We start from the raw sequence: 25,076 nt of genomic DNA on the forward strand, positions 1-25,076 counted from the left end.
TAAGGCAATCGCTGGCCTCCAGCAGCCGTGCTCCTCTGGCTGCCACGGCCATGGGTCCGTCCTTGCTGCCTTCGCTCCCAGCCGACACCCGAGATAACGCCCCGGCGCCACCAGACCCAACATCCCCCCCGCACGCAACCAGCCCTTTGCTCCGCTTTATTTTCCACGTATGAAAAGTCCCCCCTTGGGATGCAAGGGGGCTGCTGGGGGGGGGTGTGTCTCAGTCGCGGGGGGGCTGGCATTCCCGGCAGTCCCGCATCTCCTCGGAGTAGCTCTCCACCTGGATGGTGGTGGTGTGGAAGCGGAAGGTGCCCTGCAGCCGGGAGCTGGCCTCCTCCAGCACCTCCTGCGCACTGGCGCCCGCGTCTGCAAGGAGCAAGGGAGGGGACATCGGGGTGCGGGTGAACCCCGAATCCCACCCCCACCCCTTCCATCGCTTCCCGGGGAGTGACACTCACTGATGGCGATGTGCACCGAGAGCAGGGGCTGCGCCGCCGTCAGCGCCCAGATGTGGAGGCTGTGCACGGCCTCCACCCCCCGCACCGCCAGCAGCGTCTCCCGCACGGCGTTGAAGTCCATCCCTTTGGGGGTGCCTGGGGAGGGAGAGCCGCAGGCGCTGGAGGGACGGGGGCCGCGGCACCCATGGGTGGCCCAGACACCCCCCCCGGTGAGTCCCTACCCTCCATGAGGACGAGGAGGACGTCGCGGAGGATGGTCAGCGTCGTCCCCAGCACCAGTGCGGAGAAGAGGAAGGTGCAGATGGGATCCACGTATTTGTACTCAGGCTGGGGGGGGGTGGGAGAGGGTGATGTCCCTCCAGCACTGTCACCTCACCCCAAATCCCCATCGGCACCAGCAGAGAGGGGACATGATCCCCTCCATCTCACCCCGGTGCCTGGCCAGGGCTGGCTGAAGCCGCTGTCCCTGTGTCCGCAGCATCCCTTTTACCCCCGTGACCCCCCCAGACCTTAAAGAAGATGATGTAGGACGCGACGAGAACGCCAACGCTCTGTAGCAGGTCCCCCACGACGTGGACGAAGGCGGCGCGGACGCTGGCATTGGGCTGCTCGCCGCCTGCCCCGTGGCTGTGCCCGTGCCCCGTCTGGTGCAGGGCCACCCCCATCCTGCAGAGCAGGGCAGCGGTGACATCCCTGGGGCCAGCGGGCACAGGGTGGGGGACACTCAGCGGGGTGGAGGGATGGGGAGAGCCGGCTGTACGTACACGATGTTGACGGCCACGGCGCAGGCGGAGGTGATGAGCATGACGCTGCCCTCGATGTCGTAGTTGGCCGAGATCAGGCGCTGGGCAGCCAGGTAGACCAGGACGCCTGTCACCACCCAGATGGAGAGCACGGACAGCAGGGCCCCCAGAATCTCTGCGGAGAGCCACCCCCCCCCCCAAGCCCCACATTGCTGTTTCACTGCTGCACCAAGCCTGAGCACCCCCCCCGGCAGCACCGGGGCACGGCGTGGGCACCCAGCACCCATCCGCTGGGTGCCTCTGCCCAGCCCGTGGACACGGTGCTGGGGCTTTTTCAGGGCTTCCCATGCCCCCCCATGCTCCCCGAGGCTCCTGGTCCCCATGGGGAGGGGACCCTGGGATGCTCCGAGTCCTCCTTGGGGACCCCGGTACCCGGACGGCAGCCTCGGGGGTGAAACCACCCCGTTACCTGCCCGGTGCCAGCCGAAGTTCATGGTTTTGGTGGGGGGACGTGAGGACACCCAGAGCGCAAAGAGGCTGATCATGATGCTGGCAAAATCCGTCAGGAGGTGGGCTGCGTCCGTCAGGATGGCCAGGCTGTGCGCCAGGTACCCGCCTGCGGAGAGGGGACATCGGGGACATCGGGGTGGCATCGGGAAGGCGGGGGGTCACCCTCAAGCCAGGCATAGACCAGGTCACCCCGTGCCGCAGTGGGGGTTCCGCTGGGTGCTTTGACCCCACTGAAAAGCGATGGGGAGCCCTGCCTGCACCCTGTGGGCAGCCACTTGGGGTGTCCCACCCGTCCCCGCCGGACCCTGTCCCACCACTCACCCACAGCTTCCCCCACCATGAAGACAAGGCAGATGCTGGCGGCCAGGTAGAGCTTCCTGCGTGCCCGCTGCTGCTGGCCGGGGTGGCCGTCGCCCCCCTGCGTGTGGCAGTGCCGGCTGCTCCGTGCCCCCAGCTCCAGGGCGGGCGCCTGTCCCTGCACCGAGTTGTGCCCGTTCTTTTGCACAGTCCCCAGGTAGGACCTGTCGGGGAGAGGGGCCGTAGCGGGGGTCCTGGGAGGATTACAGGGAGCAGATCAGACCCTGAACGCTTCCCCCCCTCCAGCCCCTTCCCTGGCCGGGTGCCTCCAGGGGACCCCACCTGGGAGGAAGAGGGGACACCACGTCCCCAGCCCCCCCGGGCACCCCCCTACCCGCCTGCGCCCTCGCTCAGCAGGTGCCGTTTCTCCTCGACGGGTGCCATCCTCCTCCAGGGCCGGGGGCTGGGGCTGGTGACCCGGGTGTGTGGCCGGTGCGGTGACCCCGGTGCGTGGCCGGCGCTGGTGGCAGCCGGTGGCCTCGTCCCGTGTGAAGCTCCGGGGACTCGTGTGCAAAGCCCGGCCGGGGAGGGGGGGCCAGGCCGGCTGCAAAGCACCCACGGCCGCCTGCCCCACTCACCCGGCACCCGGGGGGCTGCTGATGCTGGGGTGGTGGTGGGGGTTGCTCTGGGAGGACCCCCCCCATGGGCACCCCCCAGGAACCGCACACCAGGGCACGGACTCAGCCCCCCGAGGCGGGGGGAGGATGGAGCCCTGTCCCCCGCGTAAAGGCACCCGGTGACCCCCCCTAAAGGCACCCGGTGACCCCCCTCGCCACCTTGGGGACCCGTCGCCCTCCCTCCCCCCCCAGTTTAGGTGCAGCCACGGAGCAGCCATGTGACAGATAAGCCTGGGGCCGGATCCCCACCACGGCAGTGACCCCTGCCCACCCCCCTGGGAGGGCAGTGCTAATTGCCCTGGGGCTAATTGCAACCACAGCCCAGCCCAGAGCACTGCTGCGGGTGCTGCCTCAGTTTCCCCTCAGCCAGGCACCGAGCTGGGCTTACATTTTTGCAGGAGAAAAGCATCAGTGGTATATTTTTGCAGTCCTGGTATATTTTTGCAGTCGCGTGAGCTCAGCCAGCAGCAAACCGGCAACTTGATGCCGAATCTGTCCCTGTCTCAGGGACTGGCATAGCCCGGAGCATCCTCTCCCACCCTCCCACCGCATTCCCAAGCCCAGGCGAACACTGTCCCCGGGCTCCCCATAGCCAGGAGATAAATCCTGATGGGTGCCAATCTGTTACACCCCCGGGCAGGTGGCCAGGCACAGGGTGCCAGCGCTGCCGGAGGTGCTAATGAGGCCAAAAATTAAGTGTTGTGCCAGGAGGCATCTCTCTGCCGCGCTGGCCACCGAGCCAGGACACTGGCGACGGCACGGGCCTGGCAAAGCCACCCGCATCCCCACCGCCCATCACGGGGCTGGCGAGCTGAAACCGAGAAGCGAGGGAAAAAAAACCACTCAAAACACCAGTTTTCTTTACAAAATACACAAAATTCAAATCTGTGACAATTATATACAAAAGAAGGCAGAATACAAAACGTGCGGAATTGTCCTGTTTGCACCCGTATAGAAAAGTGTCCCCTGCTGGAGCAGGCGCTGGCTCGCGAGGCCACCGGCCCCCACGGCGTGTGTGTTTGTCGCCCACCCTATCCCGAGTCCCGTCGCCGGACATCCTGCGCCCGCGGCGTTTCTCCTGCGCCGGCAACGTCGCTGCGGCTACTGGGGAGCTGCTGGGGGGAGAGGATGGAGGGGTTGAGGGGGGCGTCCAAACCCCCAAAGCTCCCCCAAAGGTTGAGGGTCCCGGGGAGGTGGGGTTGGCCGTGCCGCCCCTCTTACCCGTCACTGCCCTCTCGGGCACCACATCCTCCTCCGCCTCTTCTTCCTCCCCATCAAAGTACTCCTCATCTTCCTCGGCTGCAAACAGGCAACCAAACGTCACCGCGGGGCCACCGGGAAAGGCGGCGGGTGCCACCGGGTGAGTGGGAGTTGGTAAAGAGGCATGGGGGGGATGTTGGGGGCTGAATTACCAGGGTCGAAGTCCAAGGCACGGACCGCCTCGGCGAGGTGCTCCAGGCTCACCGAGAAGGCGTCCATGTTCTCGTAGCCCTGCTCGATCTTCTCCAGCCTGCCACCCTTGGAGGCCTCCACGATCCTGGGCAAGGAGACAGCTATGTCCCCTCCCTGTCCCCTCGCTGGGCTGGGGGACCACGGGGTGCCGGGGCGGGTGGTTTGGGCACCCCCACGCTCACCACCTGGGCACCCCATGGCTATCTGCAGGGCAGGGGCTGGGGGTCACCGAATTTTCCGCAATTTGTGCACTTACGTTTTAATGAGCTGCTTGGCGTTCTGTGGGGAGGAAGAGGAGAGGTGAGTGAAGCCAGGGCGGCAGCCACCAGGATGTCCCCGAGCTGGTGGGACCCCACGTGGGCACCGGTGGGGAAGGGTGGAGGTTTGGGGGTCTCACCATGAGGAAGGCGGCCCCCCCGGTCTCCTCCATGGCTTGGATGGCCGTCTCCACCAGCCGACTTGACTTCTCCAGCTGCTCCTTGTAGCGGCAGATGAGGCCCTGGACGAAGCTCGTCTTGTCGCCCTGCTCATGGGTGATGCGCTCCAGCAGCTCCGACTTCTTCTCCTCCAGCACCGCTGCCAAGGCGTCGAAGCGAGCGCACAGCTCCCGCTTGGCCGCCTCGCTGTTCTCCTGCGGGGACCAAGGGCAAGGGATGCCACCTGTGTGTCCCCCAGCACCAGCAGCATCCCTCCTGGCCATCCCAAATGCCCCCCTGGCCGAGCTTTCACTCCTCCGGGTTTCAATGGGCTCCTTTTCCCCCTTTCCTCACCTGGGTGCTCCGGCACGAGTCCTCCAGCTGGGAGATGATGGTCTGGATCCGGTCGTTTCCCGCCACCAGCATGGAGATGCAGTTGTTCAGCTCGGTCTGGGCAGGGGGGATGGATGGAAACAGCTTGAACCCCAGCGGGGAACGGGATGGGGACGTATCCCATCCCGACACGGGGACAGGCTGGGCATTGCCCGGCCCCAGGTCCGCTCCCCCCACGTCCCCCTGAGCCACGGCCACTCTAAATATAGGCTGTCTCCTGGGCGATGTCACCCGGGGGCTATTAATACCCCGTGAGCGGGTCCCTGTGCTATTTGAGGCCGTCACAGCTCAGCGCATCGCCCCGAGACTGGTTGTGTCACCCGCGGCATCCCCCCCCCCCCCCCCCATTCCTCCTACACGGCACCTTCTGGCCCTGGAAGACGGTTTGCAGGGGGGCGACCTCGCAGTCCTTGTGGGCACCGAAGACTTTGCACATGGAGCAGGTGGGGACCTCGCAGGTGACGCAGTAGATGTTGATCCGCTCGTCCTCGTGCTCCTTGCACATGGGGTGCTCCCCCTTCTTCAGTGGCCTGCTGGAGAGAACGGCATGGCCGCAGTGACGTCCCCGTCAGGGTGACATCCCCATCGGGGTGATGTCCCCATCGCGGTGACATCCCTGCCGCCATGATGTCCCCATTGCAGCATCATCCCCACCGTGGCGACATCCCCCTCGCAGTGCCATCCCCACTGCGGTGACAACCCCACTGATGCTGCACAGCCACCCCAAAATCAGGTCCCCAGGAAAGAGGCCAGATCCTGGCGTTACATCACACTTGCTCCTTCGGGAGCCACGAACCCCTGTGCTTCCCTAAGCCCTAAGCCCAGTAAGCACCAGTTTAAACCAGTGCAGCACTGGACGCGGCAGGTGGGCGAGTGGCCCCCGGGGCCGCGCTCCAGGGACACTGCACAAGCGCCTAATTTTAGCCTCGGTCTGTCGGGATTTATTGTTGTCACCCAACGCGTGACTGGGGCGGGGGCACCCAGAAACCCCTGAGGGGTCCCAGCCAGGGGCTGCAGCTGAATCATCCCCTCTGCAGCCAGGGGGGACATGGGGACAAGCCAACCCACTGAGGCGAAGACAGGGCTGGCCCCCCCAAGGCCCCCCCGCAGCGGCCGCAGACACCTGCCACGTGCCATCGTCTCCGTCCCCATGGCTCTCAAACAATATTTACAGCGCTTCGGGGAATTTGGCCGGGGCCACCGCTCCGCCTCGAGAACCTGTGACCCCTCGGTCCCCCCCCACCAGCTGAATGCTTTTACAGAGCGGTGTCCTGCCCAAACTGTCCCCCTGCCCCTTATCAGCCAGCAGTGCCACTGTCACAGGCAGAGCCTGGATTTGTCCCCCACACCTCTTATCTCCCACCCAACGCTCCAGCTGCGGAGCGTGGGGGGACAGGACCTGCCTTGCTGCCACCACCCCCTGGGGACCCATCATCCCCTTAAACCACCCAGAGACCCAAACTGCTGTGGGTGGGGGGGATTTGGGTTCGGGGAGGAGGTTTTGGGTTTGGGGAGGAAGTTTTGGGTCAGGGGAGGAAGATTTGGGTCAGGGACCGTTAAGGCAGAGAAGCCCCCCAGTTTCTCGCCCAACCACAGTCTCCTGTGGTCTCAATGATGGTGCTGGGGCTCGAGAGATGGGCATCCCCACATCCCCGCATCCCGTGTCCCCGCCGGGGACAAGGCACAAGCAATCAGTCACGGCCCTCCGAGCCTACCTGGAGCACTCCTGCTTGTAGATGTCGATGATGTTCTCCACCAGCAGGTTCCTCTGCAGCCCGTAGACGCCGTGACGGTCCAGCAGCACCTCATGGCGACACGATGGGCACCGGAACCGGCCCCCCGAAATCACGCTGCCCCGGCTCTGCCAGTAGGGGTTGGCGGCCTGGGAGGAGGAGATGAACATCAGGGGGGGTCCATGAGCATTCCCACAGCACCATGAGCATCCCGGTGACCTCCAGCCAGGGCAAGGGAGGGGAACAGGCGTGAGGACCCCCCCCTCTTACCTGGAAGACGTCATTGGCACACTTGCGGCAGAGGTTGTGTTGGCAGGGCAGGATCACCACCGGCTTGCTGAACATCTCCAAGCAGATGGGGCAGATGAGCTGCTTCTCCAGGCTCTCCATGGGGCTGCCATCCTGCAGGATGCCGGCTTGGAAATCCATCGGAACAACAGCGCACTCCTCTCACCCGCTCTCGGCTGCCGGCAGCACCCCTCATCCCGCTATTTATAAGTCGCTCCCTGGTCACGAGGAGCCAAATCCTGAGCAGGGTCGGGTGTCCTGGTGTCCTGTCACACGGGACTGAGCCATCGGGATGCCGCCGGCGGCAGTAAACAAGCCAGGGACAGGCTGTCCGGGAGGCCCTGCCCGCTCGTGCTGCGGCTGCTGGCACGCCGAAAATGGAGCTGGGGGGTAAACAGGGCCGGAGTTTCACCCCAGGGCCAAATGGCTGCTCACCCCCGGGGGCAGTGTGGCCAGATTCTGGGGCTGGACCCCACAACGCCATCAGGCTGGGGGCGTGGAGGGGCAAATAAACAGCCCCACCGTCATTTGGACAGTGTGGCGGTGCCAGGAATGGGGCAGAACTGGGCTAGCAGCAGCAGGGGGTGGCTTACACAGAGCATCTCCCTTTCCACCCTCAAAATGTGGCCACTGCTGGGGTGCAAATACATGCCGCACCAGTGGGTCCCCAGGCCGTGCTTGGAGAACTGGGGAGGTACAGCCACCAGACCTGGCACGTGTACCGGGGTCCCCCCCTTCCCTCCCCAGGCAGGGGCTGGGGGGCTCTTCTGTACCCTCAGCCACAGGGAGGGTGGCGAGGGCTGCTCCCCATGCTGGCGTGCACGGCCATGGCCCGGCCAGCCCCTCTGCTCGCTTGCAAAACCTGACCCAGAAACATCCTGGGGGGGAAGCAACCGAGCATGGCCCCTCAGGACCCGCACCCGCCGGGGAAAACAGCCCCGGCACACGGTGCCCAGCTGGTGCGGCGATAAACAGGGTGTCGTGCCAAATGCCAGCACCCATCCACAGCCGGAGCTGCAAATACTGGCAGCGGCACAAGGAGAGAGGGGTAATTATAGCGCGGCCGCCTGTGGGTCACGCTGGCGGGGGGACAGGGTGGGGTGGGGTGGTGGCTGCTGCTGCGGCCACAGCAACTGCGGGCAGGAGGGGATGGATGGCGATGGGGTGCAGGGGTGCATGGGGTGCACAAATACAGGGGTACGTGGGTGCAGGGGTACACAGGTGGATGGGTGCCTGGGCGCAGGGATGCATGGGTGCGGGGATGCATGTGTACAGGGGTACACAGGTGCAGGGGTACATGGGTGCAGGGATGCAGGAGTACATGGGTGCAGGGATACAGGAGTACATGGGTGCAGGGATACACAGGTGCAGGGGTACATGGGTGCAGGGATACAGGAGTACATGGGTACAGGGATACACGGGTGCAGGGGTACATGGGTGCAGGGATACAGGAGTGCAGGGGTACAGGGATACACGGGTGCAGGGGTACATGGGTGCAGGGATACAGGAGTACATGGGTGCAGGCGTACACAAGTGCAGGGGTACATGGGTGCAGGGATACAGGAGTACATGGGTGCAGGGGTACACAGGTGCAGGGGTACATGGGTGCAGGGATACAGGAGTACATGGGTGCAGGGATACACAGGTGGATAGGTACAAGGGTGCAGGGATACAGGAGTGCAGGGGTGCAGGGATACACGGGTGCAGGGGTACATGGGTGCAGGGATACAGGAGTACATGGGTGCAGGCGTACACAAGTGCAGGGGTACATGGGTGCAGGGATACAGGAGTACATGGGTGCAGGGATACACGGGTGCAGGGGTACATGGGTGCAGGGATACAGGAGTACATGGGTGCAGGCGTACACAAGTGCAGGGGTACATGGGTGCAGGGATACAGGAGTACATGGGTGCAGGGGTACACAGGTGCAGGGGTACATGGGTGCAGGGATACAGGAGTACATGGGTGCAGGGATACACAGGTGCAGGGGTACATGGGTGCAGGGATACAGGAGTACATGGGTGCAGGGATACACAGGTGCAGGGGTACATGGGTGCAGGGATACAGGAGTACATGGGTGCAGGGGTACACAGGTGGATAGGTACAAGGGTGCAGGGATACAGGAGTACATGGGTGCAGGGGTACACAGGTGGATAGGTACAAGGGTGCATGTGTGCACAAGTACATGAGTACATGGGTGCAGGGACGCATGGTCCACGAGTACATGGATGTAAGGGTACACGGGTGAACGGGTACCAGGGGTACATGGGTGCATGTGTGAAGAAGTGCAGGGGTAGATGGGTGCAGGGGTAGGTGGATGCAGGGGTACATGGATGCAGGGATGCATGGGTACAGGGGTACACAGATTCAGTGGTACATGGGTGCAGGGGTACACAGGTGGATAGGTAGATGGGTGCATGTGTGCACGAGTATATGGGTACATGGCTGCAGGGGTACACGGGTCCGTGAGTACATGTGTTTAAGGGTACATGGGTGCATGTGTGTAGAAGTGCAGGGGTAGATGGGTGCAGGGGTAAGCGGGTGCATGGGTACACGGGTGGATAGGCACAGGGGTGCAGGGGTACACGGGTGCACAATTTCAGGGGTACATGCGTGCATGGATAAATGGGTGCACAAGTGCCGGGGTACATGGTTGCAGGGATATGCAGGTGGATAGGTACAGGGGTGCAGGGGTCCATGAGTACATGGGCACAAGGGTGCAGGGATGTATGGGTACAGGGGTACATGGATGTATGGATAGAGAGGTACACAGGTGCATGGGTACATGGGTGTAAGGGTGCAGGGGTACATGGGTAGAGGGGCACAGGGGTGCCTGGGTATAAAGGCGCAGGGGTACAGGGGTACACAGCTCCATGAATACATGAGTAGAGGGGTGCATGGGTCCATGAATACATGGGTATAAGGGTGCAAGGGGGTGTGGGTAGAGGGGTACAGGGGTGCCTGGGTACATGGGTGCAGGGGTACATGGGTATAAGGGTGCAGAGACACACAGGTCCACAGGTACATGGGTCCATGAATACATGCGTATAAGGGTGCAGGGGTCCACGGGTAGAGGGGTACATGGGCGCAGGGTTGCACAGGCCCCGTTTTTGCCACAGCCAGCCCCCGCCGGGGCAGGGCAGCCCCACAGCTGTTTGGAGTGCTCCTTCCAGGCCGGCTCACATGTCGACCAAATGACTGCGCTGGGACTGGCCAAGCACATCTTGCAAAATTGTCCCCATTTCAGCACTTGGGGCTCTGCCAGGGAGGTGCTGGCAGGGAAGCAGGGCTGTCCGGGCACTCAGAAGGGCAGTGCAGGGGTCAGCCACCGACGGGAGCCAGAACTGGGGCACCCAGATGGGCACCCATCCCCACACCCATGAGCTGGTCCTGCCCGGGAGGGTGGCATTGATTAACTAATTGCTTCTGGACTCAATTAAGGGGATTCGCGGGAACAGGCAGGCTGTAATGCCCTAATCAGCTTTCAAACCTGCAAGGGGCTCGGTTGGTCCCTAATTTGCTTGGGGTAGCTTAGGCACGGCCCTGGGGTGCTAATCACCATCGAGCTCATTCCAATTAATGGGGGAGACGTGTGAGAGCATGTTGCTCTGGCGGGAGCGTGCCTGAACAGCCTCTGCAGGGCTCTGAGAAGCAGCAGGCCCTGGCTTCTCCCAAAATGGCTGTGCCGGCCCTATGGGTGGAGGGAACAGCGGGGACCATGGCGGGAGCCCCACGCCCCCCAGCTCCTGTGCAGGGGACACCGCCTGCCCTGCAGCGTGCAGGGGGGAAGGGGGCAACGGTGGAGAGCAGGACATGGGGGGGGGGGGAACGACAGCTCTGTGCTGCCGTGACACAATGCCAGAGCGCAACCAAAGGCATGAAGGACTCCACTTAATGGCGTTTCCTACTGCCAAGAAATAAAATTTAAAAAAAAAAAACACCAAAAACAACACAAAACACCCCATAAAAAGGAGGAGGGCCGTGACTGCAAAGCGAGGTGAGCACAGCGCTGGGGGGGGTGAAGGCACAGGGAGCACCCGGGGGGCGGAAGGAGAAGAGGATGCACCGGGGGATGCTCCGAGACCCGGGGCACCGGCCGCGCGCGCCGCCGCGGAGGGGCGCGCGCTTCCGGCTCCACCCCCTTCGCCGTCGTCCAATCAGAGGGCTCAGCGGATGGGGGGGCGTGTCCCTGACGGGGGCGTGGCCGCGGCGGCGCAGGGGAAGGGGGGGGGCAGCACTATAATGGCGGCCGGGCGGAGGCAGCGCGGTGGCGGCGGTGCTGAGGTAACGCAGCGCCCGGCCCGGCCTGGCCTGGTCCGGCTCGGGGGCGGCGGGCAGCGGGTCCGGGCGGGCAACCAGCCAGCCAGCCAGCCAGCCAGCCGCCCGGGCTCGTCATAATGGGGGGAGGAGGGAGCCGCGCCATAGTGGGGGCCCTACACGGGCAGGGGCCTCCGCCTCAGGCGTGAGGGCGCCGGGTACTCGCTGAGGCGGGCAGGGCCCGGCCGGCCGCGCTTCCCCCTCAGGCCGCGGCTGACGGGGTGAGGCCCCGCACCTGGCCTCGGTGCCTGATTTCCCTCTGGAGTGACGCCCCCCCATCGGTGCAGGTGGTGTCCCGCTGCGACAGCTGCTTGTCGGGCTCCGTGGAGGAGGAGGGCGAAGAGGAGGGGGGGGAAATAATTTATTTTATTCCCTAATTATTGCCGCTAACGAGGCGGCCGGGGAGGGAAGGTGCTTTCCCTGTGAGGCTGCAGGTCCCCAGGCCTTTGTGGGGGGGGGGGGGGGGAGCGGGGAGCAGGCCCAGCCTGTTTGCTTTGCACTGCCGGGCCTGTGCCCGTCCCCGCGGCCTCTTGGCATGGGCTGCCCCCGGGGAGCAGGTGACACTGCTCGGCGGGTTGGGCAATAAACCCGGGTGGCATTCCCGGACCAGACCAGCCTGCTCTGGGCGCGCAGGAAGGCAGGTAACAGCCCTGAGGCTCGGCAGAATGGCAGCCTCTCTGGTGACAGCCCCCAGCTGAGTGTCCCTCAGCACAGGGCGGGCACGTTTTCTGCTCGTTTTGAACTTGATGTGTCAGTAACGAGGTCTTTTCCCCAGGGGTTACTTGGCCGCCAGCGAGGTTACAGGCCCTGCTCTTCTCCCCCCTGCCTGGGAGGGGCTATTGGCCCATCAGATATCAATGTCCAGGCTGTAATCTTAATTTATTCCTCACAGTCCCGCTACAGGTGTGGGCTCAATGCATCTTGGGAGCAGAACTTCATGATAACGCGTTGCTTGGGCACATCGTGTTTCAGTTCAAAACGTTCACATAAACGTGCATCACAAACTTTGCTGAAAGGTTAAAATGCCTGTGCACTATTACCCTGAGACTGATGATACCTTTTTTCTCTCTCTTTTTCTTTTTTTTTTTCCCTTTTTTCTAAAAAAAAAAAAAAGTACCTAAAGCAGTGGATATACTTGAAAGCTTCCTACTAATAACAGGCTGTTTCAGTGTGGTCCTTATTGCCTGGTTTACTGACAAAGAGAATTACATTTATTTACACTGGCAATCTTACAAACTATTTTAGTTCTGATACACTAGCTGTGACTTTTATTTAATTTTTTAATTTTGTTTTTGTGTTTCGTTGTGTTTGATAAGTGATAATTGGCTAGCCAAGCTTTTTTTTTTTTTTCCCCTTTCTATAGTCAGTGTCCCATTTTTGGTTTGGTTGTGTGAAGGTGGTGCTGGTGTGTTTTGGTTTGTAATCTTGCAGGGAAGCGTGCAGGGAGGTTCATGAATATGTAGCAGTGTTTGGTGGCTTTTTTTTTTGTGTGTGTGTGTGTCCCTTGTTTTAGTTATAGAGCAATATTTTAACTTTTGTCCTTACCCTGTTGAGCAAAAGTGAAAGTCAGATACTGGGTACAAGCTTCTGCCATCAGTTGCCCTTTTTAACTTTTTGTTACCATAGACTTCTTGTTCAGAGGGGACTAGCTGAAAAATCATACTAACGTTAAAAAACAAATTGGAAGCGATCAAAGCATCCTCTTGTCTTAGTATCAATAAAAGAATTTCATGATTAAATTATAGCAGAAACATTTACTTATGCAGTCACCTCCGTAAAAGGCAGTGTTAATTAAATCTGGTGCTGCCCAACCACAGGCTTCAACTAGAACCTGCCCTCCGCTATCCCAGGCGTGGATGGAGAGCATGATGCCATACTATTATTCCCACAGATGTTCACGGAAGACGCTGAGAGAAAGGAGCAGGAGCATACGTGATAGTCCTGTCTCGGCACAGTACAAGTCTAGGTTTGAATTGTTGCCACCTTGAAAAACTGGGCTGTATTTGAAATCTTAATAGTCCCATCAAAATGGTGTAATTTCACTTTTAACTAGTCCGTGGCAACAGGTACAGGTTTACGGAATAGCTTCTGGAATATTCTAGCACTCAAATGCAGCGTTGCATTCAGTGTAACGCTCGGAGGCACTGCCCTGTTAATTGCAGGGTATTGGTAGGCCTAATATTGCCGCACCAAGCCCTATGGGGGAAAATACAGCCCAGTTCTTGCTCATGAGTTTTAGTTCTGTGGGTTTTTCCCCCTTCCCCAGAACCCTTGATCTTGAAGATGGTGAGTAGCCAGCCTAAGTACGATCTAATACGAGAGGTTGGTCGTGGCAGTTATGGTGTGGTGTACGAAGCAGTCGTCAGGAAGACCTCTGCACGGGTCGCGGTGAAAAAGATTCGGTGCCATGCTCCAGAGAACGTGGAACTAGCTCTGCGTGAGTTCTGGGCACTTAGCAGTATCAAGAGCCAGCATCCCAACGTCATTCACCTGGAGGAGTGCATCTTGCAGAAAGATGGTATGGTGCAGAAGATGTCTCATGGCTCCAGTTCCTCCCTTTATTTACAGGTACATGAAGCTGAGGTAATGGGGTGGAAGTAATTAATATGGATGTGTAGCTGGGAGGGGAGGAGGTGGGTAGCTAAATCACTTTTTTTGAGGTACGCTTAGTTAGGAGAGGGTGTTGTTCGCATTGTTGACACCCAAAAATTATTTGATATCTTTAAAAGAGCATATCTGTCGAACAGTCACCTGCATCTTGTAATTTGAAGCCATGCCACTGTAAAGGACTCCAGGATTTTTTAAATGCGAATCCGCTTTGATGATTAGAGGAAGCAGCAGAGGTAAAGCAGAAGGGAGGTGCAGGCCCTTGTGTTGGTTGGTAGAAGCTCTACTGCAGGGTTAATGAGCAGACATGTACTAATGTCTTGGGGCAGAGCTCTGAAGAATTTCTTAATCTCGGATGTCCTTAGAAGAGGAAGTAACCGTCTTGATTTAGGAAGCCAGCACTTAAAATTCTTTGAGAAATAATAAGTAATTGGTAGCATGTGGTAAGCCGTTTTCTTTTTTGATAAATAACTATTAGTCCCTTCAAAGAGAGGTAAAGGTATGATAAGTAAGGGAATAAATATCACTCCCCCATGTGGCTACTGAAAGCATCCTTTAAGTTGCCTTTTAGTTTGAAGAGGCATATTTTTGAAGAATAAGTGTTTCTGGAAAGACCTTGAAAGATAATCTGATTCGTTCCCTTGTCAAGAAGCTGCCCCAGCTATGAATCATCCCCTGGCAGAAATTTGTGTCTCTGGTTTAAAAAGTCAGTAGCCTGCTCCATGTTTGTTGTGTTATCCCTAGTCAGCTTTTAACATTTCAGGTTTTACTGTTGTCATTCTTGCATGTCTAATGTCGGACCTCTTGTTACTTGAACATTCATTTGACAGCCCTTCACCGCTGTGCTGTGTGCTGTACGAGCCTGGGAAAGAGGATTTGTGCCTTTGTAAACTTGCTGTAGCTTGGTAGTTGTTACTGACCTGCTTTCATGAAGGGATTAGGGTAAAATAGTACTGGCCAGCTTGTGTGGGAGAAATGAGTGCTTTACCTTCCTAGTTGTTAGTGGATCTGTGAGATATTGCATCAAACTTGTGGAAAGCTGTACAGGGAGGAGTTCATAAAAATAACCAGGGTGGAACTGCAAGGTGGGGGAGACCTTCCAGACGACGTGCAGGATTGGTTTTTCATGGTAGTGTCTGTTAAACAACGCAGATCTCACCCGTGTCAGGCGCAAGCACTACGAATTGTCTTCCTGCTCCAGAGAGCAGAGAAGAGCAAAGGGCAGAGCTGAGCTGACTCTGGGGAGGCTGGGATCACTTTATAAATGTGTACGTACGCTGAAATAGAGGAAAATCAGATCTCCCTTGGCTTGCCCTCTCCTCTCCCCAGCCCAGGCAATATTACGTTACAGAGCTGAACTGGTGCAGTGTGAGCGGGCTGGCCGGGGAGGGGGGTGTTAGTGTCTCCTGAAAGGTTTTGGGGCAGATGGTTAACTGGTGTCAGCCGAACTAAGTCAGTAGCGTCCTAAAGTAGCCTGGTCCTGTGGGGCTTTGCCACTGTCACAGACAGGGTAGTGGATTTTGTTGCCTTTAGGCTGTGAACTGGGATGCAAGTACAGCTTCTGGAGAGCCGTGTGGTGGTGCTCACTTGGCAAAGGAGACTCCCCTGCTGTCTTCAGATACCTTAATCTCACTGTTACTGACTGTAAACCCTAAATATGTAGTTTTCTAGTTCTAACATGGATTTACTGTTTTAAGTTGGTCTGTTTTGGCTACTAGTTGGGCTCACAATGAAAGATAGCTATAAATTGCTAGTAATTTTGCTCTTGCGTGGAAAAGGTCACTTTTTAAAAGCATTTTAAAATGCCTCTTTAAATATTAATAGCTACCTTCATTTTTGAAAGCCTGTAGGAGCTACATTTGGTTTAGTATATGATGGTTTACTACTAACAATTAATTGTGAGACTTACCTTCCAGAGCATAACAGCAGCCTCAGAGGAGCTGAAGAGGCAAATGTGTAGTTGTGTAAGCATGATTAGTAAAACTGATTGCTGGTTTTACTTTGCGTTTGGTATGAAGCAGCTATTAGAACCTGCTGCTCGAGCTACTCACTGCTTATATTGTAGAAAATAGCTGGTGGATCATGATGGTGGGAAAGGTGTTAGGTGCAGCAGCTGTTCGTAAATTAGCATTCTCCTGAGCTAAGGGATCCTGTGTTAACACTTGCTGGAAGACATTCACGCGTAAGGAATGGAGAATAGGCTTTAAAAATACTGTGGCGCCGCTTCATCAGCGGAGGACAAATACATCCCCCCCCCCCGGCACTGTACTGAGTTACTTGTTGGGACTTTGTTTGTACGTGGAAGTTGTTAGTAAAATGGGTGGGACAGGCTTTGTTGGGGTGGGACACTGTCCAGCTGAACCAGATGGGAGTGCAATGGCCACTTACTATCTCTCAAAATGCTGTTATCTGGGTCTAGCTCTACCTTCTGGGGAGGAGTGTGAGCTTGATACGCTTCTCACGCACGAAAACAAGGAGGCTGTCAAACACATTGTGATTTTTATTTATTTTTATTTTTTATTTTGGCATCAGAAGTTTTGCATAATTTTCACCGGTTGCAACATCTTGCTCTCTGGATTGTCGAGAGGAAGATCAAAACTTCATGCGTTTTTCCATCATGTCATTATATACTTATGATTGTCAGGTAGTTATGACATTTCTTTTCCTTGTTGCAGCTTGTAGAGACCTCATTAAAAGGAGAGATAGTCTTTGACCCCAGAAGTGCTTATTACCTCTGGTTTGTAATGGATTTCTGTGATGGCGGAGATATGAATGAGTATCTGCTGTCCCGAAAGCCAAACCGCAAGACCAACACCAGTTTCATGCTCCAGCTCAGCAGTGCACTGGCATTCCTGCACAAAAATCAGATTATTCATCGTGATCTCAAACCTGACAATATCCTGATATCTCGGAGCAGGATGGATGCTAGTGACTTGGAGCCTACCCTGAAAGTAGCTGATTTTGGGCTGAGTAAAGTATGTTCGGCCTCAGGACAGAATCCTGAGGAACCAGTTAATGTCAATAAGTGTTTTCTATCGACTGCGTGTGGGACTGACTTCTACATGGCCCCCGAAGTCTGGGAAGGACACTACACTGCCAAAGCAGACATCTTTGCCTTGGGGATTATAATCTGGGCGATGTTGGAAAGAATGACGTTCATAGATACGGAAACAAAGAAAGAACTTCTGGGGAGTTATGTCAAGCAGGGAACGGCAATCGTGCCCGTTGGAGAGGCGCTTCTAGAAAACCCTAAAATGGAACTGCTCATCCCCGTAAAGAAAAAATCCATGAATGCTCGAATGAAACAGCTGATCAAGGAAATGCTGGCTGCCAACCCGCAGGACCGACCCGATGCTTTTGAGCTGGAACTGCGATTAGTCAACATAGCTTTTAAAGACAGCAGCTGGGACACGTGATCTGCCGAGCCTGGTCTCCCCATAGAGCTGCTTCTCACCTAACTGATGCTGCAACTTAATGGCAGTAAAAGAAACGAGCCTAAACTCCAACCTGCAGGGTGTGGTTTCTCCCAAACGAATCTCTTTGGAGTTTCATAAACGATATGAATGTTGAGTTGGCCGTTGTGTTAACGGTGGTGTTGATGTGTATAATACCAGGATGTTACATGCAGGTGTAAGATGTGACGATGTTCGTTTGTGTATGCTGGCAGCGGGGTGTCTTAAGAGCTGAGACTTGATTTCCAGCGCTATGACATGGAGTATTTCTTACATTCCAGTTTCCTATGTCAGTATTAGGAACTCTCATGGCGGGGGGGAAAAGATTTGCATGCTGGTAGTGCAGATCTTCAGGCTTTGTAAAGTAATTATGTGTATATATTTATGTATACGAGTGACTAGGAGTGTATGCCACTTTTAAATTGTTTGCTATGGGTCTGAATGATTGGGGTCTGCTAGAAAACTCGGTGAAGAAGATAAATGAGAAGCATTCCTTCTTCTCCAGGCCTGAATAACTTCGTTATTTATTTTTGTTATCTAATGTCAAAGATAGGGTCTGAGACTTGACTTTGTAGACAAAAAAAATAAAAGCAATGCAAGCGGATCAGCAGTTTTTAAAGTGCTGTTGTGACCAAGCTTAGCACTTACAGCTTAGCGATCTCATCACCGAGGGAGTCAAATTCCAAATGTATGCAATCAGGTGCTAGCAGGTTGGCTAGTTCATTAATAATCCGATTTTGCTTTCTTCTAGTAATCCAGTACTTTATTAATCAGTTAACCTACAGTTTCACAACATGCTCTCTACCCTTGTATCTATAATCCGGTAGCACCGTGAGGATTTATAAGCGCAGAGTACTGTGGGCTTAGTTTATGGAAGCGTGGGTGAGGGAATCCAGCAGGATAGAGCGTTATTTTTAAGATTCTTCAAAATATGGTTGCAGCACAGTTTCCCTGTTAACTGAATCTAATCATACCGGTTGTGGTCTCTCCCTTTCTGGCACTGACTCTAACCTGGTAGTGATGAGGAGATAAAGGGGTGGCTGTTTGCCTTGTAGGACACACCTATTCTCAAATATGGGAGAAAACTCAGTAACCGGTACGAGAAAGGTATCTCCGATCTGTGTGGCAACCTTGGCAATCTTTTTTTTTATTTGTTTTTCTCCTTTTAAAGAAGTAATATTTATTTAAAAGCACGGATGGTAGGATGGAAAACTTTGAAGTCGTCGAAAGGCTGCTTCTCCCCAGCTCTTATTCCACAGAAGCAGGTTGATATGCTGAGAGAGGTTTCGCGGAGGTCACCCGATGCTGCACAGCAGACAGAACCTGCTTTGTAATAGTATAGTGCTTTGTTCCTTTGGGTGCAGGACTGTGACCTTTCTCATCAATTTGACCTTTTGGAAAAAGCAGAGTCTTAAAAAATTGCCTTTAAAGCTGCAACAAGGGCCAGTTTTCTTAGTAAAATCAATTTATTGGGTTTTTTTTCCTCCCAAACCTTACCTGAAACTGCTGTAGGTGTTTCCTTGTATAATTTGCTTCTGGGATATTCTTCACTCTTAGTGCTGTGAGAGCAGTTCTGATCAGACAGTGTTTATTCTGCCGGAGCGTGAATAAACAGCACAACAAAAATGTAATTTTTTGTTCTTCCAAAAGCGAAGAATTCTGTTTCTTCCAAACTGCTGGTTCTTACTTGGTGCTGTGCAGAGCTGGTGGCAGTTACCCACAGGGCCTTAGTCCGTAATTCTTGTTGGTTTACTTCACTTTATTGTTTAAGGCAAGTTGTCTAAACAGTGATATTTTTTTTTCAGACAAATACACTTTGATGCCTCTAAATAGTGTTTATTGTTTAGAAGACACTATAGTGTTCCTGACTAGAGCAGAGCAGCCTTCGCTTCAGTGTAAATTGGCTGGGACAGAGGTGACTGCATCGTTCCGAGGACGCAGCCTGTTGCCCGCGTAGATGTCCCGTTGTTGTCCCGTCGTTGCCACTTCCCTGCAGGGAGCTCAGTCTATAAAAGAAGACTTGGAGCCTGTGAGTAAAGACAAGGAGAGATCTGTTTATCCTTACGTTCTGGCAGTGATCTGCCTGTTCTCGTGTTTTAACTGAGTTCGGTACAACTGGAGCCTCAGCTTGTTACTGAAGGGAGGAAAACAAACCTCTCGCTGTTTCACAGTACTTGCGTTTCAGCGTGGTCATTCCATGAGTAAAGTTTTAAGAGGGCATATAATTTTTCTGTGTTAAACTTGAGAGCGTTTCAAAATACCTTGCTAACTTCCTCTTATCTCTTGCCTACCTAAAAGTCAGAGTCAGTTATGTTAGCTTCAAGTAGGAATCTACTACAGAATAATACTAATTACCTTTAAGGCGCTTTGCAAATCATCTGATTCTCCTCTGAAGTATATTTGAAAGGATGAACACCGAATGTGCCGCCGGCCTGCCCTGCTAGTGAATGGCACAGGAAAGGTGGATTTTGGATATTTTTTTTTTGACTCCCTAAGCGTTTCTTTGCACTGATTTGCCACTTTAAAGGGTGGGGGGTACCTGAAATCCCTCTCATGGTGCTTAGCCTTGCTGTTGGGTGACACTGAGTGTTTCCTTGGTTAACACTGAATGGTAGTCCTCGACGTCTGTGTTCTGTTTGATTTTTTTTTTTTATTTTTTTTTGTTGTCTGAGGTCTTTGTTTTAAAGCCTTTGATAAATCGAATTGTTGTAGCAGCTACAGAGTTATTCACCAGCGTGACACAAAGTCAAGATACTTTTCAACACTCAGAAAAGACTTTTTTTCTTTCGAATCTTTCTTTAAAAACTGTAAAATATATTTTATGGAGGATTTATATTGAGGAAAATTATTGTGTAATTTATTAAGTTGATGACTGTTTTTGAAATAAAATCTGAATTTCGATGAAGCTTTTGAACTTTCTACAGAGAACTGCTTTCTTCTCTGTCAGCGCGATGTCTTCTAGCTGTCAGCAAAGCTGCGGCAGGGGGGGTTTATTTGCTGTGCTAGGACAGAAATAAGCTGTAGTAGTTCATCACAGTCACATTGCAGCTGATCCTGGGCTTGTAAAAGATGCTGGGCTGGCTAATAGCTGTGCCGCGCATCTTCTGTGGGTAGCAGCCGTCCTGGCCTTCCACGGATGTGTAATGTGCTGCTGGGGGACTCGGCAGAGCGAGGCCACGCTGGGTGTGACAGAGCTGTCCCTTGGACCGGTCGAGGTGAGCCGTGACTGTGCGGACCCTGCAGCTCCTGCCCAGCCCTTTAGGAATGAAAACAGCGCTCTTCTGGGCGTACTTCATTTTCAAAGAAGGGATTAAAGGCTAAAAAAACCCCACTACAAGCAGAGTGAGTACCACCCTGGGCTGCAAGGAAATCTCTGCCTACCCTGCTACTGGTACTACTGGATTTTTGAGGCTGTAAATAGCTGCTCCTCTCGCTGAAGCGAGCCTTTCCCCTCTAGTTCTTGTGTCTGCTGGAATAAGATTTCACCCAGAAAGCTGCCAGCCCTCCCTCTGCGGCTGAGCCTTGCGTCCCAGCTGGGCAGAGGGCTGAAGGCAGCCCAGTGAACCCAGCCTCCGCTGCGTTTGGCTCATCGGGGCGCTGCCGGTTTATCGGGAGCTGGAGCGGGGCACAGGCTCTGGGGGCAGCTCCGGGGGCTCAACCAGCTGTAAACGCTCCGGAGGTTTGTGAGAAACAGTGTCCTGCTGGTCTCGCATTCCCCGAGAAACCTTAGAAATAAAGGTGAGGAAACACCATTACTTATACATGATGCTGAAGTCTAGCAGTCATTTGCATGTTTTAATTAACAGTGCTCCAGAACAAAGGGCTGTGCAGGCTGGGAGCGGGAATAGCGTGAACTGGAAATGCCGTAGATTGTTTTTCCTGCCATTTCTTACCCCCGCAACAAACCCAAGCCCAGTTACCTCCCGTGTGCCGTGTCCTTCCATCGTTGCCTGTGGATTCCTGTGTATCCTGGCGCCGGAGATGGGCGGACTTCCCCCCCCCCCTCCCACCCCTGGCAGGAGCTGTGTGGTTAAATCAGTAAGTCAATGCAGCCGTTGCAAGAGAGAAAGGGATTGAAATGTAATTATTTTTTATTAAAGGATCCAAGCACCTTAATTAAAGAGAAAGTCACACCTCTTGGATTACTTGTAAGGGTGGTGATTTTAAATATAGACACAGGCGAAGGTTCCTCCCCCACAAAACGAAGCAAACTAAGCCTACATACTTGAAATATATCTAGTCCATGGCGGGGGGTGGGAAATCTCCAAGGAAATGCCCTGGTGCAGGAATTAGGTGTAATTAAGGCTGCATCTCGGCTCAAATAACCCAACCCCTGCTCTGTTTCCCTTGTTTTGCAGAATGCCGAGGCCTCGGGCTCCAGCGTGCCCGTCCCCTTGGCTCGGGATCCCGGCTCTGCAGCGCTGGGTTTGGGGGGAACTCGCCTTGTTTGTATTTGGGTTTTGCTTTGGTTTAAACGGAGTTTTTTGTTGGGTTTTTTTTTTTTGGTTTGGTTTGTTGTTTTTTTTTTCCCTTCGCGCCGCCCAATCGCGGCCCCTGCGCAAACTGCAGCGTAATGGCGGGCGTTGCTTTGCGGTGGAGATAAAGTCCTGGCTCGGGGAGCTGGCAGCCGCCTTCCCCCCTCCTTGGCAGGGTGCCCTCGCTTCAGAGAAACAACTTTTTTGCCCCCCCCACCCCGCGCAGTGGCTGGCCAGCAGACGCCTTCTGGTGGCCTTTGGACCGCGGGCAGCGCAAAGGGCCGGCTTTTTTGCATTGTTTTTTCCCTTTGCTCCACCGATGTCCCGCGAATCCTCCCGCGGGCTATCGATCGTCGAGAGGTTTTTATCTTTACTGGCGGTTTGCGTGGTGAACGCAAGGAGTTGTCCCACGGAGAACTCGGTAGGAGTATTTAAACGCAAAACTCTTATTCAATTGGGCACTGCTGAGCACTGGCTGTTTCGTTTCCCTTTCGGTCCGAGGAGCCGGGCAGCTGTTGATGCAAAGTGCAATTTCTATTCTTAAGTGCAACGGAGAAAGAGGGACGTATCTGAGCTGCTGCAAACCGCCCAGAGCGACCGCGTTGTTCGGGGAGGTGGAAATCCAAGACTGAGCCGCTGCGGATCTCTGTTCACTAGCTCCGTAAGCATTTTTGGGGAGTCTGAGACCCCACACTCTCATAAGCCGAGCAGTTGAGTGACCCGAAAGATGAGCTGGCACCACCTCTGCGTCCCTGCCAGAGGCCGCGTTCCTGTTAAATCCCTTTGTTCCCAGAAGAATTTCCAGGTTATTTGGGTGCCTGAAGCAAAAAGCAATTGCCTAAGGGCTGGGGTTTGCAAGGAGCAGCTCGGGCTGAGCCGGCAGGCGGTGGTTGGAGCTGTGGCCACTGTCTTTGGGGCAGCCCCACGTCCTCAGCTCCCATCCCGCACGCCACCAGGTCCAGCGTGCCGGAGGACGCAGCTGACTTGCTTTGGGTTTCCCCAAAGAGGACGAAGGACTGAGAGCACTGCAGGTGCTCGGAGGCCTCTTTAAATCTCTGGGGTTTGAGATGAAAATAGACGCAACTCAAAAACCTTTGCTGGTCCCTCGCGGCAGGTGGGGGGTTCAGCTCAGACGCTCGACTTTGACGCTGGGGAGGCTTCCCCCAATCCCAGCAGCTCCTTCCACCTCTCCGTATGGTCCCAGTGCTGCCCTGTTTTGCTTTGCAGACACTGGGCAGCCGTCGGCAAGGCCAGATGTCGCCTGCCATGGCTTTTGCAGCCCCCGCTGGGGGGTATGACCACCCACGGGAGCCGCGGTGTCTTCTCCTGGGCCCAGCAGCCGTCTCGTTCCTACTTGCACCGACTTGTGGGCGGCTGCCCCAGATTAGGTGGCGGTTTCAGATTTATTCATGCCCATTTTGAGCCCTTGGTATTTTTAAACTCGTACAACGAGCCTTCCAACGCCTGCCCTCTCCCGAAGGAAGGCGGCTGCACCCTGGGGCCCTTCTCTGGCTTGCAGCCGCCCAGCTCCCGTGGGCACCTCTCCAGGCGGTGGCATTTGCATGGACCTCAGACCAGAAGGAGCTTTTTGCGGGTTGTGAAAGTGAACCAGCAAGTAGAAACAGATGGCTGTGTTATCAGGAGCTGCAGGACTGGCCGCATCTGGCCGTGGCGGAGTTAAAGTGATATTTATGTTTGTGTTTTTTGGGTTTTTTTGTTTTTTTGTTTTTTTTTTAATTTTTAAAGGGCTGCAAAGGGCTCGGTGGGACGTGGCTGGCTTCAGTCCTGCTGCGTGTGGGCATGGCAGCCTTGGGCTTCCCCTGCCCGCTCGCCGGGATCCGTGGGAGCCCTGCGCCGCTGTGCTGCTCCTCCTCCAGCCCGGCGTGGGGGCTGTGGGGGTGCGGGTGCAATTAGCATCCCTCCCCCTTACCGCGAGCTGGGAGGGAGGAGGGCTGGCGGGGAGCGGTTTGATCGGGAGCTGGACGCGCTTCGAAAAAATGGTGTTGGAAAAGAGGATCTGCGCTCTGGGACTCGTGAGCTTCGAGGACTTGTCGCAGACTTTTCTCGCCCACCGCAAAGGCTGGAAGTTTCCCTGCCTGGCCCCAGCTGTGGTTGGGTTTTACCCCGGGGTTGCTTTGCTTGCCTGGCACCGCGCTCGCTTCCCGCTGAGCCGGGGTGGGAGGGGAGGGAGGCAGAGCCCCGTGGAAGAACAGGGAGCGCCTTGTGAGAGCCCTGAGTAACCTGAAATAAAACCAAGGGACTTTGAGCATCCACCCGACTAGGAAAAGCCGCCCGGTGCGTTCACAGGAGGCTGATTAATTGGGCAAATCCCTTCCTAGAAGTCGATGTGACAAATCCCCCGTCGCCTCCCCAGGGGAAGCGGAAGCTGCCTGGGATGCTGGTGCCAGGAAGGGCTCCTCACGCCATCCCTTTTTGTATCCTGGAGGGAATCTGCCTTGTCCAAACATAACGGTTCAACGGTAAGTGCCTGGCGGGTGCTCCGAGGAGGAGCCGGAGAGGAGGACAGTCGCTCCGTCTGCCCCGCTCCGGGGTAGGAGCATCCCCTGGGAGCACCCCGCATCAGCCGGAGAAAGGTGAACCCAAGGCTGCTCTTACTCACTTGTGGCTTTACCGGAATGGCTGCCGGGATTCCAGCTTGGAAAATAAAACCTGTCCTAATAAACAGTGATTCACGTTGCCTGGAATTAAAAATAAGGTCCTGTCAGCTCCCGCGTGGGAGCGCAGGCACTCTCTTCCCCGGGGCGGATCCCAGGGCTGCCGTGGGTTTCACCATCGCTCATCCCCATCTTTTTCCCCATCTTCCTCTGGAGACGGTGGCGTTTGCTCCGGCGCGGCCGCATCCTGCACACAGAGCCCGAGCGCTGCTGCGAGCATCGCTGTGTGTGCCACTCGCTCCTCTCCAGGTTTATTAGAACGAAATAGGTGGTTTGTCCCTTCCTTGCTTTCACTGGGGATTTTTTCCGGTGCCGGCAGAGCTCGGACAAGCCCTGGCCGCTCTCATCCTGCTCAGCCTCCGTTTTTGTCAGCCCAGGAGTCCTGGCTCCGGCCCCTTCCCGGCACTGGTGCCGTCGTGCCGGGACGTGCTGGATGCCGACCCGGCTCCGGTTCCCGGCACTGCCTGCCCATCAGCGGCACCATAGGAAGGAACCGGGGTGGGAGCCAGCAGCGCTCGTGGATGGGCCCCCTCTTGTCTAGGGACAGAGTGCCCTGGCCTGGGCATCCTGGACCAAATGCCAC

At 55.8% G+C, this 25,076-nt stretch overlaps 3 protein-coding genes across 8 annotated transcripts; 1 reads left to right on the top strand and 2 right to left on the bottom strand.

The window, feature by feature from the left end:
* Positions 1-220: 220 nt before the first annotated feature.
* Positions 221-2,452, bottom strand: SLC30A2 (solute carrier family 30 member 2). Its single transcript, XM_074563047.1, has 8 exons — positions 2,403-2,452; positions 2,033-2,232; positions 1,671-1,817; positions 1,223-1,376; positions 968-1,124; positions 680-785; positions 459-593; positions 221-366 (listed from the first exon to the last, which is right to left on the bottom strand). The coding sequence occupies exons 1-8, from the start codon at positions 2,450-2,452 to the stop codon at positions 221-223; spliced, it is 1,095 nt and encodes a 364-aa protein (XP_074419148.1).
* Positions 2,453-3,540: 1,088 nt separating this feature from the next.
* TRIM63 (tripartite motif containing 63) lies at positions 3,541-7,253 on the bottom strand. 4 transcript variants are annotated; one of them, XM_074562649.1, is made up of 9 exons: positions 6,950-7,253; positions 6,662-6,828; positions 5,311-5,476; positions 4,908-5,003; positions 4,535-4,768; positions 4,394-4,416; positions 4,098-4,222; positions 3,907-3,984; positions 3,541-3,797 (listed from the first exon to the last, which is right to left on the bottom strand). In XM_074562649.1, exons 1-9 carry the CDS (start codon positions 7,106-7,108, stop codon positions 3,787-3,789), a joined length of 1,059 nt encoding a protein of 352 aa, XP_074418750.1. In that variant the 5' UTR covers positions 7,109-7,253; the 3' UTR covers positions 3,541-3,786. The 4 variants fall into 4 exon arrangements, with proteins under 4 accessions (XP_074418750.1, XP_074418749.1, XP_074418748.1 ...); XM_074562648.1 differs by having other exon boundaries at positions 3,541-3,800; XM_074562647.1 differs by having other exon boundaries at positions 5,311-5,479.
* Positions 7,254-11,157: 3,904 nt separating this feature from the next.
* Positions 11,158-20,248, top strand: PDIK1L (PDLIM1 interacting kinase 1 like). Of its 3 annotated transcripts, XM_074562737.1 has the most exons (4): positions 11,174-11,251; positions 12,399-13,250; positions 13,551-13,852; positions 16,567-20,248. In XM_074562737.1, exons 3-4 carry the CDS (start codon positions 13,568-13,570, stop codon positions 17,305-17,307), a joined length of 1,026 nt encoding a protein of 341 aa, XP_074418838.1. In that variant the 5' UTR covers positions 11,174-11,251; positions 12,399-13,250; positions 13,551-13,567; the 3' UTR covers positions 17,308-20,248. The 3 variants fall into 3 exon arrangements, with proteins under 3 accessions (XP_074418839.1, XP_074418838.1, XP_074418835.1); XM_074562738.1 differs by lacking the exon at positions 12,399-13,250 and having other exon boundaries at positions 11,158-11,251; XM_074562734.1 differs by having other exon boundaries at positions 11,179-11,251; positions 12,399-13,852.
* The last annotated feature ends 4,828 nt before the right edge of the window (positions 20,249-25,076 follow it).

The sequence above is a fragment of the Larus michahellis genome, chromosome 19, assembly GCF_964199755.1.
Source record: "Larus michahellis chromosome 19, bLarMic1.1, whole genome shotgun sequence".
Classification (NCBI taxonomy): domain Eukaryota; kingdom Metazoa; phylum Chordata; class Aves; order Charadriiformes; family Laridae; genus Larus; species Larus michahellis.